Source organism: Papilio polytes, unplaced genomic scaffold (assembly GCF_000836215.1).
Source record: "Papilio polytes unplaced genomic scaffold, Ppol_1.0 DF823692.1, whole genome shotgun sequence".
NCBI lineage: Eukaryota > Metazoa > Arthropoda > Insecta > Lepidoptera > Papilionidae > Papilio > Papilio polytes.
In genome coordinates this window covers 580,527-602,276 of record NW_013525512.1, presented here as the reverse complement: position 1 = coordinate 602,276, position 21,750 = coordinate 580,527, and the positions used below count along the sequence as shown (strand labels likewise).

The 21,750-nt window shown below is 34.5% G+C and overlaps 2 protein-coding genes across 2 annotated transcripts; both read right to left on the bottom strand.

Moving 5' to 3' along the window:
• Positions 1–4,375: 4,375 nt before the first annotated feature.
• On the bottom strand, positions 4,376–18,235 carry LOC106104004 (serine/threonine-protein phosphatase 6 regulatory subunit 3). Its single transcript, XM_013283939.1, has 18 exons — positions 18,067–18,235; positions 17,797–17,876; positions 17,099–17,372; positions 16,113–16,277; positions 15,378–15,576; positions 14,089–14,224; positions 13,405–13,563; positions 12,692–12,869; positions 11,934–12,171; positions 11,454–11,581; positions 11,090–11,154; positions 10,546–10,696; positions 9,727–9,759; positions 9,556–9,618; positions 9,438–9,487; positions 9,203–9,321; positions 8,673–8,849; positions 4,376–8,235 (listed from the first exon to the last, which is right to left on the bottom strand). Exons 1-18 carry the CDS (start codon positions 18,124–18,126, stop codon positions 7,805–7,807), a joined length of 2,706 nt encoding a protein of 901 aa, XP_013139393.1. The 5' UTR covers positions 18,127–18,235; the 3' UTR covers positions 4,376–7,804.
• Positions 18,236–18,571: 336 nt separating this feature from the next.
• On the bottom strand, positions 18,572–21,433 carry LOC106103987 (probable ATP-dependent RNA helicase DDX10). Its single transcript, XM_013283913.1, has 3 exons — positions 21,183–21,433; positions 18,849–20,965; positions 18,572–18,768 (listed from the first exon to the last, which is right to left on the bottom strand). The coding sequence occupies exons 1-3, from the start codon at positions 21,318–21,320 to the stop codon at positions 18,624–18,626; spliced, it is 2,400 nt and encodes a 799-aa protein (XP_013139367.1). The 5' UTR covers positions 21,321–21,433; the 3' UTR covers positions 18,572–18,623.
• Between the last annotated feature and the right edge of the window lie 317 nt (positions 21,434–21,750).

Genomic DNA, 21,750 nt, shown 5'->3' with positions numbered 1-21,750 from the left:
TTTAGGTTATGTATATTTTGACAGTTGGTAGCGCACACGCCGTTGTAGAGAAGCACCGCATATCTGGTCGCATATCAGTGTAATATAAACCTATTTAGTGCGATGGTCGTAGGAACCCGTCGTAGTTTCTAGACGGTGCTTGACTTTTCTAACTAAAGCTTTTAAGATCTACTTAGGATTTATTTCTGTCTATATTCTAAGCTATCTGTAAGTACTCAAGTCAAAGATAACTGCACACAAAAGTTAATAGCGTCAGATTTTTTGTGCCGTTTTGACAAAACTATTGTTATGTGGTTAAAGTCGTCACGCAAAACCTGACGTTTCTTGTATTATCGTTTACTGCTCGGTTTACACTTGACCAGTTGAATTGCGACGGGCAATCATAAATTGTATAGACTTAATGGCGCCAATTAGTTTTCACACTACGCCAGTTGATTCCAGTTACTGAGCGATAAAGTCCAACTGTACTGGCCAAGTGAAAACCGCGCTTGTTAAGGACTGTGCAGTTATTTGTCTTGGGCCATCATTGCATAACGAATTGTCTCACATGTTCCATGCTGTACAGATCGCTAGAATTAAAGTACACTTTCATGAATTAATAGGTGTTGAATTTTATCGACGATCGAGACTTACAATAGCTTTTGTTTCATTAAGATTGTTGGACATGTTGCCATATTATTTTGTGACAGTGACGGATGTTAAGAAATTAAAATCGGACATATAATAGTTTTTATTAGTTTTCTTTGATAATTTAGATAAAACAAGCAATAAATATACTTTTTAAAATTCATCAATGGGCGATGATTGTACGTTTTTTTGTGCATTAACCTGCAGGTCGAACATAAGCTGATAGTTTCCCGCTTTTTTACTTACAGAGGTGGTAGATAAAGTGACATTTTTTCTAATAAATCTTGATACAAACAGTTCACGCTAATTTTACCCGCAAAAACGTCTAATCTAATAATCTCTTTGAGAAAAAAGTGATGACTGAGATTAGAGGTTTGAATAGCAGAACAGCAGAAACATTAGCAAAAAATGGTAACGCAAGTTTTGTTAATTGCGGCGAGAAAAACTTTTACTCTACTTATTACAATGTTACTTTGTCCTTCCTCAGATGACGTAGCACGAGAGTTTGCGTGAAAGTACCAATGTCTGCATCGATATGTGTACTTACTCTCAAATTTTCGTGCTATGCCTGATCGCCTGTCTTCTAGTAAGACTTCGCCTTCCCTTTGCGCGTCGTTATTTTGGAAATTATGGGACTAAATTAATATAAGGTGTGTAAATAAAATAAACTTGTGGCAAATTATTACTTGTTAATCTTACGACCGTAGTTTCTTTCAAATTTACTTTATACGGTTTAGAATGGTCTCTAAAGAGGAAGCGAGGAATTATATGAGCTACTTTTACATATTGTACATAAATAAATGCTGTTAAATTATTTAGTTACGTAGTTGATTACAGTCATTATGTATAAATGAATTATAAAAATATGATAATAAAACTATATCGAAAATTTAACGACTTTTATTTAATCCGTTTACCCTTTTTTCTTTACTTTTAGTTAGGATTTTCGTTATATTGTCAGTCCCATTATTAAATCTTACAAAGTACATCAAACTTCTTCTTCAAAAATTCTTTAGCTTTATCTATTATAAATAATCTAAAAGTTTTATTACAGAAACCCTCCTCGATACTCATGTATGACAAAACATAGGTAGCAGTCTGAAGAAAGATTTCTAATAGTTTCAATTTCATCGTAACCCACAAATCAATTTAAACAGTAATACGTCACTAGTGTTATTAAATGTCGCTTTAGATATCCAGCAATACTTATAGCCATTTACCATCTTACTAATATAAATGAGATAGTTCAGCAGGATGGATGGATGTTTGTCAGGGTTTGTAGCCTAAATGGCGGAGCGGATCTCAATAAAATTTGGCATAGATGTAGAAGATAGTCGGAAGAACACATAGGCTACTAAAAGAAAGAAGTCAACAAAACAGGTATTAACAGAAACACAAGTATATTGAGCAACTTTTTTAATAAAACTTTTTAACTATGATATAATAAATACAATACATTACATACGAGCATTTATTATGTCTCGGGCGCGTCGGATACAACGTACTGGAGGAATACCATATTTCAAGGTCACCCGGTTTTAGGGTTGTGATGCATCCACGACGCCCGGAAGGCACAGTTCTCGTTGACGGACCACCGCCACTACTCTGCCGTTTCGCTACATATGTACATATTTTCACAATAAAAGCGTAAACTATTAAAGCACACTACACTATGGGCCGATGGTTTAGTCGGGAGCTTGCTCAGTAAGACATGTACGGAGATTCGCATATTGAAGCCCGAGCCGATCAAAGATCTGTACTCTGTCTCTAAATAGTGAAAGCCTTTAATCTCTAAAGGGTAGAAATCGTTACAATTGCCCAATAAATATATGTTGAGCCACAGAATTACGCTTTTATTGTGAACGTGCCTTTAAGGCGGAAAAATATTTTTAAAGCTGATGACTTGAGACTTAGCAATACACCAAGTGCGAAAATGTGATTCGTCATAGCTTAAAAACAATTCATTCACTTGTTGAGTCGATCGTTTACATACAAGTTTACGAATTTCCACCTTAGATGAACGGACTGAACGACTATCCGATACAAAACCAATTGACCTAAAATCGCTTATAAGCAACAAAATCAGATCATTCACTAAGTTGTCATTCAGTCCCGTTATATTACATTATCTAGACACGACATTTATCAAATAAAATTGCCAAAGTTTTTACAAATATATTTGTTAATACATGAAAATCGTTGGGACAAATTTATACGCATTAACTATGTGTTATACTCGCATTTTTACATAGAAATTGAGTCCACGTTAATTATTGCGTACAAAATGTGTCCCAACTATTTCGCATCAAATAATCATACTGCATCGGCATTAAGTCTGAAGCCGTGGGTATTATACAAAAATAGGAATGACGTAACACCTAGATACTGTGTAGTCTATGGCCAGTTCTAACTCTAAGGCCACACGTGACGGCGCGGATGTGAGGACACAGCTAAACAGAGCCATCTCAGACACAAACGATCTCTACATATGACTAACTTTTACACCACTGTGCTGTTAAATGAAATAAGTAATTGAAATTAAACAATCAATTTAGTACTTTAAAATGAATCAGACAATAATAAAAATATAAAACTCGAAGTTACAATCAACAACAAAAAGCATTTGCTTATACTAAAATAGTCCATTAAATTTACAATAGATTACATTTTCTCTACCTACCAAAATTGCCGTTTGGTCTCACAAACGCACCGCACACGTTTCATTGCTAAGGCGATACAAAACGTCAAGGACGGCGCAATCGTCTGAGGATCGATCGGAAAACCTATATATCACATGATTATGTACAAATGTAACTCCTTGGAAGAACCCATCAAAGTCACCTCACTATTACATCATTAATATTCGCTAACAAAATTGCTAAATATCGAAAAATCCATTTTTATTTCATTATAAAAATCCATACCGATTATCAGGCAAAGAATTTTCAACCTTGTGTAATAATCGGACGGTTAAAGACCGTTTAGTCTGTACCTCAAAGTTTTGTAACATGTACAATGTAATGGGAATCAAAACTCAACGAATGACCTTGACTTATGTGACAGTAAAAACGGCATATACCGCTTCACACGATCAACGTGAATTTAACAATAATTTAATACTAACATCTACAAGACATTTACCACAAGTTCTATAAAACATTTGCAAGAAATATATCGAATTTTAATTAAATCGATTTAATCCTTAACAAACGATTCTAAAACGTCTGTAACGTTAAATCAAATTATTAAACATGACAACATTAAAAATATCTTTTGTGCTGTCCGCACCAAACAATAATATTGCATTAATGATTAAACTGCATTTAGTTTATTACATAACGATCGATATATGATTACATAATATGAATATGCGATTCTACATACTACATAAGGAATATTTACAACGCACGAAGGTACAACACGTATGGGACAACAGCAATGCGCCTAATTCTATGTACAGTACCGATCAACCGTTACACAGCGCCTTTAGCACCTTTCTAGGGCAACTGACAATGTGAACACATCTATTCATATAATAAAATTTGAGTCTCTGTAATATATAAAAAGAAAAACAGATTTTGGGAACATGATGTATTTGCGTTTCTGATAACGAAAATCGCAGTTACTTTTTTTGTCTGTCTGTCTGTTCGCAAGACGCGTTTGCTCCGAGTAATCTCCAAAACGGCTAGGCCGATTTGGACCGGACTTTCACTGAAAGGTAGCTGACATAGACGGGTATAATATAGGTACTTTTTTATCTTAATATTGCGTGGACGAAGTCGCGGGCAACAGGTTGCATTACTATAATTTAAAAGAACAAAAAACCCGACTAACTAAAGATTTATGGTGAGATTCAAACTCGATTTTTTTACAATTTTTAAAGAATAACTCTCATGTCTATTGTATTTCTTTTGTGCTAATGTCTGACTCTCCGGGGAAGAAAACGAGTTATTTGACAGCTCATTGAAAATCGGTTCAGTACTTTAGTCTGTAGACCGTCACAATAAAATTAAAAAACATACGCGCGAAAAACATCACCTCTGTCAGTCGGGTAAAAACTAGAATAACTTTTAAAATAGATACAGTGATTTTAACCAACAGCATCTCAAATGGTACCATAGATGTAAAGTAAGGAATGTGTCACATCGCAGTGCCTCGTCACATTTCGCTAATCACAGCTAGTTAAGATTAATTAAGCTAACACTTTGAATTCGCTATCAAAACAAGTTTCAAATTCGAATTCACGGTTTACCAGAAACTTTTGAAACTGATACGTAGACATTAAAATTTAAAACACATGAAAGTTGAATTTACAGAAATACAAAACGTTCAAATGATATGAATCTACAACAATGATCAAAGTCGATCAAAATTCATTCGACTTAAATACAATTTCAGTAACATCCTTATTATTATCGAGAATATGATATGACAAGTAAATGAACATCAAACATCATATGAAATAACTTACATTAGCTTTAGTAAATTTCGACAAAATAGGTAACAAAAGACAATGTAAGAAAGGGTAGATATAAATTAAATCTTTGCCAACTACTACGGAATTGGTTATTTTAATTTCATTTTTGATACATTCTGGTTTCATTTAAACATAAATTAATACTCGATTCGCCTACAAGGTTAGTACAAGATTATCATCAACTTTATAAAATCAAAGACAAAATAATTTGACTGAAGTAAGGAAATACATCAAACGTATTAATTTTGTTAGCTATCCTGAAAACATTCAAACTTTCCTTTATATCGAACTAAATCTACAAATGATATTCCAAACATATGTACCGAAATGGCCTATCTTGCCTTAGATATGTCTTGCGATATATTCAGATATGAATATTGAAAGGTAAATTAACGTATTGGAACAAAATCGTACACTACTTACATTTTTGTTTTTAAATTAAAAAGTACATTGAATCCGAAATCGTCTATAACAAAATAATCGATTTTTCAACAGCATCGACATAATTGATCACATCATAGATTTACGAATAAAACAATGAAATAAAACCTCACACATATCATACGTCTGTTCGATTTCTACACTTAAAATCTACTTAATAATTGCGTTTATACTCACATTTAACGAATTCATCAACATCTCAAACAGTATGCCGCAAGGGACTCATATAGGTCCCATACATTGTAATATGCATTTTTAAAAATAACTCTTAAAGTACATTGCGTGGAACTTAGACATTTTAAGGTACGCAGAAGGCTACACGTTGCGACTACGCTAACTACGAACAATTGTAGATATAGATAATATATACAGTAAACACTGCTAATTGAAATAAGAATTGAACACGAGGACAACACTAAATATGGTTTTAACACATTATTCTACACAGGCGGTACACTCTACAATGAGGGATATAGAGTCTTTATGTTCCTGGGACATTAAATTTTAAGATTCTAGACAAATGAGGGATTTTTTTTTGGTACGCTGCTTGGATATAATTGAAATTATTGTCTTTATTTAACGAATAGCATGTTTGTGTGGAGAATAGAGATTTCATTTTAAGGTTAATGGGTTATAATTAAATCTAAAAATCTCTTCGTTAACCTTTTTAGTTTTTAAACTTTATAAAAAACAGTTACATCTCACCAACAGTACAGTAAATACTTCTAAAGCCTACATAAGAAAAGCCTGTAGGGAGCTTTAATTTTCTAATTCAAATATAAAATCTAATCCACACATTAGTAGAGTGCACGCCTTTCTTAAAATTACAATTGAAGCTAGTTATTTTTTTAATAACACATTGCGTTGCACAAAAACATCACAGAACAATATCGACCAATACAAGATTTGCTTCATACAAATCAGATAGTTGAGATTAGTAATTTTATTCAACATCTAAAATAATCTGTATCATATAAGTAATAAAGGCAAAAATGCAATAATTTTGTACAAATTTTCATTTCAACAATATACGCACGTTTTCATTACGAGGCTTGCAAAATTACTTGTTACTTCATGTTGTATTCAATTTAAAGCCTAACAACCGTTAGCGTTCTGCAGGCATATTGTTTGATGTTATCCAATCAAATATTAATTTTAATAATAGTTATATATTAAAAATTGTTTAATATACCTTTATACATTGGCTAGCTACAATGTTAAAAAATCTTTACAAATAAGCATTTAAAACAAATCATGAAAAATACAATTCGGGTATTCGGAAATATACACAACGGTTACGAGTAGGTTAAAATATATGCACGTAAAATAGTTAAAAATTTAAAATTTACGAATGACACTAGCGACAAATTATGACACCAGTGTCATGAGCCATGATGTCATCAGCGCCTCGCCGTGTTAGCTGGCTGTAATTTTTAAGCTGTCATCTTTGCCTTTGTTGTGCAAAATTTAAAGCAATATAACTTAACACTAGATGAATTAATTTAGTGAAACTTTGCGTGTCAGTACATTTACTAAATAAGCTCACTTCGACTTAAAAATAACTTTGTTCATTATCACACGCCAATTGGTGTCAAACAGACAGACGTCTTATATTATACTGAAGGCGCAATATAGCGAAAAAATTGTCACTGGTGATCAATCATTGGTACGTTTACCTTTTTTTATCATGAATTACGCATTTTTTTATTTAAACGAACTTAGATATATGATTACCAAATTCATACATTAAGTGAAATTTAGCGTATTTAGACTTAGCTTAGACATAACTTAGAAATTGCATGAACTATTGCTCGGTATGAAGGTAGTCAGTAAATTCTCAGCACAAGACTATAAGTCTCCGTGATAACACTGAGCAAGTGTTACGTAAGTTAGGCATAAGCAAAGTCGAAGTCTAAGTAAGTAATACTATTCAGATAAGATAAATGTGATAAACAGTAAACTTCATAATGACATTTTGTATAAAAGGGTGAATAACCTCAAACGATTCTATCCATTGGTCCTTTATAAAATGGCTTTTGTACGTATTAGGAACAGATTAATTACTGAATTACAACTGACAATAATATTAAACAATGACATTTAATGTATATTGTACAAAAACGTGTGGTTTCATATTAAAACCGGTAGATAATGAAAAATAAATGATTACAAGTATCACAAGTATTAAAACCTGTTGGCGTCGAACAACAGTCCGCAGTCGTCGCAGCGAGTCAGGTGCCGCTTGCTCCATACATACGATCACCTGTCGGCCGACGGCTCCTCACTACTCTGCTCGGAGCTCTGCTCAGAGACCGGCTCAGTGACCGGCGTAGTCAGTGACTCAATCGGTTCAGTGTGTGACTCAATCGGCTTAGTGAGTGACTCAATCGGCTTAGTGAGTGACTCAATCGGTTCAGTGTGTGACTCAATCGGCTCAGTGAGTGATTGAATCGGCTCAGTGAGTGGCTCACTGAGCGGTTGAACCAACTCAAGTGGCGTCACTAACTCATCCGGCTGCGGCATCGCGCTAACAATGTCAGCAATAACATCAGGTGTCATCGAACTCATTGCTGTCAGCAAGTTGTTGGTCAACTCCGCGGTTGACGCATCATCCATCGGCTTCACTTTAAAATCCCCGCCTAAACTCAACGCTTGCAGAGATTGGTCCAAACCCCCCTGACAGTTCGCATCTAAAAATATTTATTGTGTAAGAAACGACAAAACAAGTAAAAAAAAAGGTTAAGTAACTGCGCACATTAAAAAAATAAATAAATGACTAATTTAACAACTCAAGTTTTAAAATAAGCCCTTTCATTTTATTTTCTCACATCTATGTCAAAATTCATCGTGATCCATTCAGCAGTTTAGACTACAAACTATGAACAAACATCCATCCATCCATTCATCTTAACTTACGAAATTATTATACTATATAGTCATATTATAATATAATATAGTCATATTATCATCATCATCGGTCATATTATATAATATAGTCATATTAGCTTATATCTTACTAGTATAAATCATTGACTAATGAGCAAGCTAATAGTAGGAATTGAACAAAGTTTAGTACTATAGTGAAAAGTACCGAGTGCGTTTTTAAGGCCGAATGGCATTCGCATACCTGAGTTATGGCTGTCATTGTAATGCCAAAATGGTGCAAAATCTTGTTGATCGAACGCATGTTGCGAGGGCGGAGTGTCTCCTACAGGAGCGAAAGGATCAATTGGCGTCGCGAAAACATCGCCAAAATTTGCCCATTCGGTGCCATCGGTCGCGTTATCATCGGCCGTATCCCACGCTAGGAAATATAATTCATAAATAACTACAACCTAGCTCGTACACATTTGTATTAACACTTCTAAACAAAATAAAAAAGTACAGCCGCCGACATCCGCGGTGTTTTACGTTCAGAAATATTGCCTTGTTTTTGAACAAAACAAGATCCGCCTCCTAATACAAAATATGAATAATTATAAAAACCAATTAGCCGTGGTTACACTGACTTTTTTTCGTATATCGCCTTATAAAATTCTTGGTTATTGTTCCACGTCTCAATGTGAAAACATTCATACGACTGTAAAATTTGGTGACACCGGTATATACCCTGACTGTACATAGTATAAAATACGAACTAGAGAAGGGTAAACTTACGTGAGACGTCAGCAAGTATTTCCCTGACGCGAGCAGGGTCAGCCTCACCCTCCTGTTCGTTGTCGTTCTCCGCGTCAGCCTCCCCCTCCCCCTCGCCCTCCACTGTGTCCTCCCACATACTACACACAAATAAAAATACAAAAATGGTCCTTCGAGGCGGATATTTTATGAAAATATCGAAGTAAACCAACAAAAAAGTATGACAAATTTCTATTTAGATAGAAAATGTACTCACTCATCATCGAAACGTTGGCCGGCAACTTCCAAGAAGTTCTTTTCATTTGACTGAAAAAAAAAATTATTTAGTAACATATTTAATATTTTGTGGTAGATGTTTGGCTTTCAAAACTCACCGCATTATCACAAGCTAGTTGGACCGCAGTTACATTTTCGTTCACACTGGACGCCTCGTTGAACTGTAAAATAGAGATACTTTAAAAAAACAAATCGAGAAAATAATGGGAAAAACTTCAGGACTCCAATATAATATATTAACATTAATGAGATTTTAGAAACATTCTTACGTCATAGATGTTTTCTGAAGGATAGAAACCTCCCTGTAAATGAAAACAAACATTAATACATCAAAAAATGTTGGTTAAATTGTTTATGTTATTTACAACGGTAAAAAGAGGCCTAGAAAGAGACGGATTACGTGAATATGAATGAAAATGATCAAAGGAGAAATTGAGATGACATCTGAATGAGATGAAAATAGATAAACTTGGAGGATAAAAACTGATGACAGTAAAATTATCAGTTGAGTTAGTAATGATTCAAGTGACGGTGTGATGAATATTTAATTGGGGGCAGGGTTTAACTACAACCTCTCCTAATAATTTATCACAAAGTGTTACTACAGTCACGGAAATCTGCGGTGTTCCATTTCGATAAGTTGCCTTTTTTTGCAACGAGACAAGCCTTATACAAATCTATACTAATATTATTAAGAGGAAAGATTTGTACTTTTGTATTGTTTGTTTTTGCTTGTATATTTGATTCACACAAAAGCTACTGGGACGATTTAAAAGATTTTTTCAATATTAAAAAGAGGCCCTTGGTGCAGCTCAACGTGCACCGCCTGTTGCATATTCCGTGACCGCGGTAAAGTGCATCATGACGAGTTTCCCTGAGTGTAGTGTGGTGTGGCGTGGTGTGGCATGGCATGGCGTGGCGTGGCATGGAGTGGTGTGGCATGGCGTGGCGCGGCATGGAGTGGTGTGGCATGGCGTGGCGTGGTGTGGCATGGCGTGGGGTGGCATGGAGTGGCGTGGCATGGAGTGGCGTGGCGTGGCATGGCGTGGCGTGGCGTGGCATGGCGTGGTGTGGTGTGGTGTACTGACGAGCGGCGTGTCGTGTCGCTGCAGCAGCGGGCGCAGCGCGGTGTCGCGGAAGTGTCGCCAGCGCGCGGCGGCGGCGGGCAGCGCGGGCGCGGCGCCCTCCAGGCGGCGCAGCGCCAGCACCACGTGCCCCATGTTGCCGCGCCGCACGCCTCTACACACAACACATAAACTAACATATAGTTTTTTTAATTCGGAAATTGGTGACGGTTTTTTAATTGAGGTTTCCAAAATTTTTTTTTAAAAAAGTGATTTTTTTGAGTTGGCACTGATTAGAATTGAATTACCAATAAAGAGCAAATACCGTAAAAAATATAAATCCATATCTATCTATATACATATAATAAAATTGTAGTGTCTGTTTAGTAATGTCAAAAGAAAAATTCCAGATTTCGGGAAAATGACGTATTTGCTCTGTATTATTTATTTATAGTATTATTTAAAAAATAATCAAAATAATACTTTCATTGAAAACATCGCTTTAGGTATGTGTCGAGATAAAAATTACTACAAATGTAAAATAGCAAATATGGGAAAAATCACTTACTTTGTGTTCTCATTTTCTTCAAACGTATCCATTAGTCTCGTGAGCAGATTGCATTCATCTATTAGCTGGAACAACACATTTTAAAAGATATAAATACATTATTAACTATATTATCTTCATTTATGTTACTTAATCCACGTTACAAATTAATTAACGTTAAATAATATAAAAAAAAGCTCTTATCTCCTGAAACTTTCAAATAAATTACCTCAAATTAAATCAATATTTAGTAAAACATCGTTTTTTTTTTTTTACATATTGCAATTAATCAAATAGAAAAAAAATAACTAGTCCAGGAGACAATCCCATTGATTGTGTAAAATAAGCTTTTTTTACATTTTTTTTATATTTTTTTTATATTTACATGTTTAGCGTATCTCTCGCCGTAGATGGAGTTAGAGAGCGCGTTGTGTATCAGGATGTAGACCTGCGTGTGCAGGAAGTTGTTCTGCGGGTAGTCGAAGAACATGTCCAACAGCACGCCCGCCGTGCCTACAAAACAAATATATCAATTACATATTTATATTATTACTAGTAATCGTGTAGCAAATATGTATAAAATATTTGTGTTTATAAAACAAAAAATATAACATTATTAAAACTACCCACATTTCTGACAAACCCAAATCAAAAATTGAAACATTTTTATAGACATTTTAAAAGCCATCATTTGGATGGATGATGGATGAAATATATTTAACTTAGATATAAACGAATTACAGTCTGAGATAACTCAAAAACTGCGTTATTATTTAGTTGTACTTATTCAATTTCATTGGAATGGAGGAAATTTTACTCAAAATTACTACTATTTTGGGGCGTTTAGGCTTCGTATTTTCCTTACCTAGAGTAATTAAAGCGTTATGTACATCTTCAACATCAGAGAATGCGAGCTGTGCGATGAGCGCGGCCACGTGCACCCGCGCCGCGCCCACGCCCCCCGCGCCCCCCACGCCCCCCGCCCGCTCGCACTTCTCACTCTCTTCTCTGTTACTCTCTTTCTCTTTACATTCTTCTGCCGCTTCTATGCATTCTGTGTCTTCAGTGTTATCTTGACACTCTTCGTGTTTGGGTTTTTCCGTCTGTATTTTTACATTTGAATGAAAACTCTATTACATTTGTATGCGATATATTTTTAATTATAAGAAAATTTAATTTGTTGAAAAGAAAGTCTTAACTTAAAAGATTTACTACCAATATAGTACAAATTTTACTAAAGATTTAACCTAGATTAGACAAAGAAGGACTCTCGCATTAAACTAATTTAAATAAATGCAGCTGTAAATATAAATTGGTAACTTATTTTTAATCTTACTAATATTATAAATGCGAAAGTTTAGTTGTATTGATGGATGTTTGTTAGAGTTTCTTGCCTAAACCGCTAAACGGATCTCGATGAAATTTATCATGAATGTCTGGAAGAACACATAGGCTACTAATTTTTGTTTTTTTTTAAATTCCAAGCGGGCGGAGTCGCAAGCGAAAGCTAGTTTGTCATAGATAAAGAACATAGTTTGGAAGAACACATAGGCTAGCTATTTTTTTTTAATCGCGAATCACAAGCGCGTAAATAATTTGACACTGTATATCAAGAGTACTTACCGAGTTGATGTTGGTGTTGGTGTTGGTGCTGGTGTTGGCGCTGGTGGTGTTGTCGAGGTGTGCCGGCGGTCGCAGCAGCGCCTGGTGCAGCAGGGGCAGATGCGGCGCCACCGCGCGCTGCACGCTGCTGCTGCACCACGCACCCTCGCCCCCGCCCGCGACACCACCCCCATTACCACTAAGGTGAACAAAAATATATGAAAAAAAAACAAGAAAAACTAAGAACCACCGAGAAGACAGTTAAAAATACATTTCTTTAGTTAGTCTAGTTTTTCAGTATCTATGCAGTTATATATTTTTTTAATTCCTATTACTTAATAATGTCAATTTCACGTCATTATAATATTGTGCAAGTCAACTCTTACATCAAAAATACTATAAATAAATGGAATATCGATTTTTCATAACAATTTTGATTCTAATTTGAGGTTCATATCGATTGATTTATTAGAATCGATGTTTTGAAGCAGGTTTTTTCATTATTAAATTAAAATTGATAGACAATAAATGTAGGATACATTATCTTGTAGTTAACCAGTCACGGAACAAGTCAGTCTGTCAGTCAGTCACCAAACAAGTCAGTCAGTCAGTCATTCATTCAGCCAATCAGTCAACGTGTCATTCGGTCAGTGAATCATTAAGTTAGTGAGTCAACGAGTCATTTAGTCAGTAAGTCAATCAGTGAGTGATTGAGGCAGTATATGGTAACTCACGGCTGCGAGTCATGCGGCAGCAGCGCCAGCAGCAGCTGGCAGCCATTGACGACAGCATGCCGGCGCACCGCCGCGGGCGACGTGAACATGCACTGCAGCACCAGGCGCACGCACTCCTCGGACCGCAGCCGAGACACTAGCGTCCATGACGTCAGCGGCCTGGGGTATTGTAACACTATAGTCCCACCTAATACTGCCTGGTTCACACTTGGCCAGTACCAGTCAAGCATTGGACTGGCATTCATTTATATTATTTATTTATTTATTGAAAATTTTACACAAAACACAAATTAAATATATGCACAAATATGGCCCTGCAAAAACCATACAATTGGTTTGTCCACGGGTGTTGTGTCAGGCTAACAATCTATGCTTGGCAGACACTGCATGTACTGGCGCCAGTTAGTCCTTGCAATATATGTATATCTACACTACTGTCTTAGTATGAAAAAGGCATAAATATTGCTTATTTTAATATTAGATGCGAAAATTTAGATGGATGAATGTTAGAGTTTGTAGCTTAAACGGCTGAACAGATTTCGATGAAATTTTGTATAGAAGTAGAGGATAGTCTGGAAGAACATATACCCACTTTTGTTTACTTTTAATTCCGCGCGGACGAAGTCTCTGTCGTAAGTTAATTGTCAAGTATAAATTGATAAGTGTAAGATTGTAAAGGCGTACTTAGCCATAGATCCCTGCGGTGCGCACGCGCCGAGCAACAAGTCGCAGAGCAGCGCGGCCGCGTTAGCTGAGGCACGCCCCGCCTCCGCTATACGCTTCTTACTCATACCTGACTCTTCGTCACATGACTTTGAATCTATAAATCATGAAAACATGATCATACTATTTGTAGCAATTATTAATTAGTAATAATAAAACATACAAAAGAATTATTAACCTCCTTTTGGAATGTCTGCCAAAAACACAAATCACATATCTAACTAATATTATAAATGCGAAAGTTTAGATGGATGGATGTTTGTTAGAGTTTGTAGCCTAAACGGCTGAACGGATCTCAATGAAATTTTGCATAGACGTAGAGCATAGTCTGGAAGAACACATAGGGTACTCACTTTTGTTTTTTTTTTTAATTCCACGGGGACAGAGTCGCGGGCGAATGCTTGTCACATAATAATATTATCAGTGAGTAACATAGGCTATATTTTTTTTTTAATTTTACGCCGATAAAGTCTCGACCAACCAGCTATATACAATATAGCCAATCGTTTTTATAATCTACATTGCATTAATAAAGGTTTTTATAATGAGATACTTTTAATGAAAACCAGCGCGACACTGGATATCAACCAGTATCGATTTAGTAGCCTCCCCCTTTTGCCATCTGTTACAAATCTAACTAAAACTATACTATTATAATAAAGCGTAAACACACACTTCTTTGTTGCCTAAGATGTCAGCAATTACAGTATATTTTTGATTCATTATTTTTTTTAATAAAAAGCCCTATATTTACGTCACGCTTTAGGCTATATATTTTCACGCCATTAAACTTAGGGGGTAAATATTTTGGATAAAAACCCTAATGTGGAAGAGACCATAAGTTGCTGCCAACATCAAGGAAGCAAGATTGCCATCATGTCATGTCATTTTGACATTTATAATTCATAATTTGACAAATGTAAACAATAAAATAAAATTCTGAAAATTTTCATGCGGATGAAGTCGCACGGGACTAGCTATGTTGTTATATGTGTTGTATAATATTTTTTTTACATAGCAATAAAAAGGTTAAAGAGGTAAATTATTTAGTCCGCCAATGCGCCATAAAACTTGGCATAAAATTTAACGACATTACTCTAATATCTTACTATTGAATAATAAATATAAATAAAGAGCTTTATAAATTCTTTCCAACATTATAACATTCTAAAAAACTTTATTGGAATACCACTTTACAACATAGAAATTCTGTTAAAACAATTACATTTAAATTTAAAATGCAACAGTACCTGTTTCAGGATCATTCTGCTCTTTTCCTTCTTTGTGGTTCATCTCCACTTTCTCACTAGTCTCCTGTTGACCTTTCTCAGTCTGTTCCGGGGATCTCTCCGAGCGATCGGTCATCGTGACCGGTCTTACTTCCTCATGCTCATATGTACCACAGACTATATGTATCAGACTCTCGAGAAACTGGTTTTCTTCTAACCACTGGAATATCAAATAAGAACTCATAATAGTATATTGCTATTCCAACCACTAGAATCTATACTAATATTAAAAAGAAAGATGTTTTTTTGGATTCTAATTCAAAAACTACTGGACTGATTTAAAGAAATCATTCATTACAAAACTATACTATCAGTGTACATAGGCTGTTTTTTTTTTTTGTAATACACGCGGGCGAAGTCACGAGCAACAGCTAGTAATAACATGAAGTTAAGTAGACTAGGCAACTTCACTATGAAACAATGATTTAAACTATGCAGTTTATTCTAATTTATTCACCCCTTTGACTAACGTAAAAACATTTAGCCAGTGTTTCATAAGTATCAAGCTATTTAATAGAAAAAAAACGTATTCAAAAATATGCTGTGATTGCTAACATCCTGTATAAAAGTTATTTACTTTAAACTTTCACTAATTTAACTACAGGGCTACATCAACTCCATAATAAATATACAATAAGTGACTTTATTTTAACTATGACTAAATAAGTTAATAAATAATAATATAACTACACTTACCTCCAAAATAATTTTATTAAAGGGATCATCAAGTCTTATAAAGTATTTGAAAATGTCCGCAATACTTGATGTTGAAATATGTCGTAAGAGGTTTGGCAAGAAATCACGTCTTGATTTAAAAAAATCCAACACTCTGAGGCACACTATATGATAAAGGTACCAATCCTGAAACAGATAATTTAATACATCATACAATCTTACTAAAAGTGGGTGCACACCTTTTGCAACCCATTCAACTGTTTAGTTGCACAACTAAAAATTGAGTAGTGTGCCTCTCCACATCTTACTAATATTATAAATGCGAAAGTTTAGATGGATGGATGGATGTTTGTTAGCGTTTGTAGCTTAAAAGGCTGAACGGATCTCCATGAAATTTGGCACAGGTTTAAAGCATAGTCGGGAAGAACACATAGACTACTTTTTATTCCGGGAATAGTTATGGTTCCCGTGGGATTCATTAATTTAGTTTTTTAATGTTTACATGATCATTCTGCAACGGTTCAATATATCTTATTGAAATTTGGCACAGATATAAAACAAAGTCTGGAGTACATATGGGATAAGCTTCATCCCCGACATATGTCCGGTTCCCGAGGGATACGTAGTTTTTTGTAATTTATATAGTTCGTATGTTTTCCAATAACACGCGGACGAAGTCGCGGGCAACAGCTCGTAAGCTCATAAGAATCAAATTGCAACTAAACAGTTGTGCAATAATGAATTATTTTACGGCTTACTCAGGTCATAATTTTTTCCGGTGATGGCACCAAAAAAGTATGACATGAGTAAGCGGTAAAATAATTAATTATAAAATGTCTCACGAAAGTTTAAATAATTTAGTTGTGCAATAGTTTTGTCAAAGATGTGTGTGTGCTCAAAACTTTAGTTCTCTCTTGGAAAGGTTGACATAAAAAAATTGTGTAACGCAGTAACATAATTTTATACAAATTAATCATCGACAATAGCAGTCAAATAAAACAAAATACCTGTTTAGGACTTTTCTCAAGCAGCATTTCTATAGTTTTACTAAAGTATGATGCAAGTAATGGATTTAACGGTGGATCCTTGTTAACAAAGTCGCAGAGCCTGTTCATCTGCACCGCATCCATTGATAACCGATCACTCAGCATCATCAGCTGGCTGGTGAGGACTTCACTAGCAATGTGCGCATGGCGATACTGGGATGCTAAATCTACATTTTCAGGCGGCTCTTCTGTGATCAGTGTTACCAGTTCTGCTAGGATTTCTGATTTTGTTAAACTGAAATATAAGATAATATTATTTTACTTTTGTGGAAATTTGTCTTCTTCAGAAACTTATGCATGTCTGGTTTCAAAAATATGTATGTACTTATTATCTGTAACAGTTTATCATGGTCAGAAGCATATAGACAGATAGGGTATACATTTTTTAAAACTAGAACTGTAGCTTACTTTACAGTAAATAAACTTGAATTTTCTTACATAGTTTAAATATTCTCGATGAAATTGCAGTGTTAAAGACATGATTGCATATTTGATTTTTTAATTGCTTTGTTGTTTCTTTACATATTAGTAAACTTTGTATTTTTATCAAAAATGATGATTTTTTAATGAAACACAAATTCAAATGAAAAAAAACTCCTATTTCTGCAACTTTGTATGAGTTTATAGGTTAGGTAATAAATATATAGAAAAATACTTACAAGAGCATCAGCGCCTTATTATCAGCCTTACATTCTTGCAGTATATCATCTGCCTCTAACACCTGAGTCAGTGTTACATTCTACAACAAACAATGTCCATTTTAAATACTACAAAATGTACATACACTTCACTAACACATACTACATATTTCAACGCCACTTCTCAGCATGATTAATTTACAAAAAAACACTATCACAACACCTAAAGTTCTTTCCAAACTTATTCATCCATCCATTCATAACCATGAATTCCTGTATCAAAATACGCACCTCCTCTTTAAGGAGATTGTTTAACTCTCTAACAACGATAAAGTTCCCGCTCCAAAACATAATTAAAAGTAATAAGTACAATTTAAATTAATCTAGATCCATAGAAAACTTGGTATTGTACAAATTTAGCGTTTCACCGATAAAAGTGCAACGATCCGTTTTCTGTCTGTCAAACAGCACCAAAGTAGTGTTGCCATTTTTAAGTTTTTTCAAGTCTAGATTCTAGGGTTCTGGACGCCCTATCTACCTGTTCTTTGAATTGAAATAGTTATCGAAATAAAAATAGCCAACGAAAAATGTATGATTTGCATATAACACTTTCAGGTAGTAAGCATCCCGATATTGTTAGAAATTCAAATATCAGCGACTCGACGAATGATCCGTCCACTTTGTTAAACAATTTACTATTTCATGACCCAAGTTGATGATAAAATAGTTAGTTAAGTATACTGGGAACCCAAAAACATTGAATACTATAAATTATGGGATATAATAAAATAATCCATTTTTAAAATTCGTCATTTATTTGTTTTATGATTAGCATAAATAAACAATTGTTATGACTGTAATAACTTCATTGCAAGTGCTTCAGCTTCAACAATAGATAAAGAACCAGATATATCTTTGAGTTTCTTTTTCTTTCGAGGTGCAACACTATCTTGTGGGATACCTTTGCTCTCAACAAGTTTGTGTTTCATAGGCCTGAAAAAACAAAAGGAAATATTAATCAGAAACAACTATTTAATATAGATACTGCAGCTGAAATTTTCAGGAAAAGTTACCTGTGGTATTTATCTTCATCAGAATCACTAACATCTTCTGTATTAGACTGATTATTTTCGCTCCCACTATCTTTTTTGCCATATATTTTATCAGGATCTGGTAACCATGACAAATCTGGTCCGTCAGACTCAGATTGTGATCCAAAATCATCTTGTTCTTCTGCTTCTTCCTTCTTCTTATTTTTAAGCTTACGCTTTTGCTCTTTATGTTTAGCTTTAACTTTTTCTCTGAATCTTATCTTATCAAATTTGTCTTCTTCTTTCAAAACTTCTTTTGCTTTCTCTATATCTATTCCACCAACATTTTCATTAATAAACTGTTTAGCCAAATCGGATTTTACATCTTTCTTTTCATCTTCTATAGCATCACCATCTTCTGTGAATTTTACTTGTGTATTTACTTTAATTTTCTTCTTCAGTAATTTTTTAGCAACTGCAGCTTTTGTCAATGGTTTCTTTTTCTTTTTAGATGTTATATGGTCTTCTTCTTCTATTGGGAGTTTAACATCTACATTAGCTTTTTTAACTTGAAGAAATTCATCCTCTTCACTATCCGCATCATTGTGGAAATCAAATTTAGGTAGTTCTTTTGTGAGTTTTTTTGTTTTCTTATCCTGTGGTGCAGGCTTTTCGTCTTCATCTGAACTTTGATCAGTACCACCATCATTTTCAACTTTTGCTTTTAATTTATCAATAACATCATAATTTTGCTCAACGTCCGGTTCTTTTTTGGGTGGATTATATCCTTTAAGGTTTTTATGTAAGAACCTTATCCTGGGAGGGATTATCAAGCCTAAAGATCTGGCATAAGCATCAGTATCTAGAAGATGAACATTGAAAACTTCTTTATTTTTCATTAAAAATATTGATTTAACATAACTGACAAATGCTCTTTGGGCAGTTTGTTTAAGGTCAGTGTTATCTGAAAGTAATCCTTCAATTTTTCTTTGTGGAGCTACAACTTTAGATGGATCTACTGCTATTTTATTTATTGGAATCTTACTTTTTTTAAGATCCTCAACAATTTTCTCTTCATGTGGCAGAAGCATTAAAAGACCTTCACCTTTTCCTAAAACACCTCTTGCTGTGCGTCCCGCTCTATGTATATATGTTTCAACATCTTCTGGACAATCCATTTGAATTACCCAGTTCACACGAGGGAAATCTAAACCTCTTGAGGCCAAATCAGTAGCAAACAAGACTACATTCGACTTTCTACAAAATTCATTGTAAATTCTCTCCCTTTTTTCTTGATGCAATGTACCATACAGAGCTAACAAGCTAACTCCTGGCCTCAATTTACAAAACAAATCATATGTATATTTTACTTGTTTGCAGGTAGCCATGAAGACTAACACCTTTTGCTTTAAATGATTCCTAATGAATGACCATAATATGCCTATTTTCTCATCTATCTCACAGACTATATAACTTTGTTGTAAGGATTCTGGAGTCACGGTTTCTGCTTGTTCATGAGGAGCGACATAGGTAGGGAAGGATAAACTCAATCTTGCTAAATCTTTAACAGATTTAGTTTGAGTTGCAGAGAATAATAATGTTTGACGCTCCTGTGGTAAGTTTTCTATAATAGCATTCATGGTTGTTTCAAATCCCATATCTAAGCATCTATCCGCTTCATCCAATACAAGTATTTGGAGATGACTACAATCAAAAAGTGGATTTTCATCCATATGCTGAAGAAGTCTACCTGGTGTACATATTAAAATGTTAATTTGATCCATTCTTTTCCTTTCAAATTTAAGATTCTGCCCGCCTATGATTAAACCAGCTGAAAAATCATGTAGCCCACCTACTTTTCTCAATGTTTCATAAATCTGATATGCTAATTCTCTTGTTGGTGAAATAACTAGTGCACCAACGCCATCGAGCCGAGTCCATTTTTTACAAAATAAATTTTCTAAGATTGGTATTAAAAATGCTAATGTTTTCCCGGAGCCAGTTTTTGCCGCACCTAAAATATCTTTGCCTTGTAAAGCATATCCGATTGCTTGTCGTTGTATTTCGGTTGGTGTAACGTAATTATTGTCTTTTAAACCTTTTAATGTTTTTTGAGACAGGGGGAAGTCTTTGAATGTTTTGACAGCGTCTGGATTTATCTGTAACAATTACATAAATCATTGGTAGTGGCAGCTCCAACAGTCAATGCTTTTAAAAATAGATTAGACAATCTTAAAATCTCCGAGCTATACAACACACACGCATCAGCTACTAGCTGCTAGTGTGTCACCCAAAATAATAAATTATTTTAGAACCTAATGATATTCATAGGAATAGTTAGTATAGAGTAAGGAAATAGAAGATTAATAATATTACCTTGTCATATTGAGCCTGTAAATATTGGATTGCTCCATCTTCTTCGCTGCTTTTCTTCTTTTTAGGTTTGTACAACTTGAATTTGTCCTTTTTAGACTTTTTCTGTTTAGCTTTTTCTTCAGGATTATTCTGTTTCATTGTGATTTTAGAGTTTTAATGTTTATAACATAATTTTACACAAGCAGTTTAAGCACATGTACATGACATTTAAAGTTTGACAATTGACAGATTGACAGCAGTCCTAATCCGCTGCGGGAGAGCCATAAACAAGAAATAGAATAGAATGGAATAGAATAGACAGCAGTTCAGCAAGATTCATTTTTTAGGATTTTATGGCCTGGCTACGAGCTTTTTGAAGCCACGAAAGTTCATTAGTGGTCATGGATCAAAAGGTAACTTGTACTCTTCTCTTTATCAATAACCTTTGGCTTTTCTTATTTAAAATATGCATAAGATCGTTACCATATTGGCGAAAATAAATTATAATCATTTATATACACATAATTACTTATCTATTACACGTGTAAAAATACTTTGTTATCAGGAAAAAAGACATTGCGAAAATAAT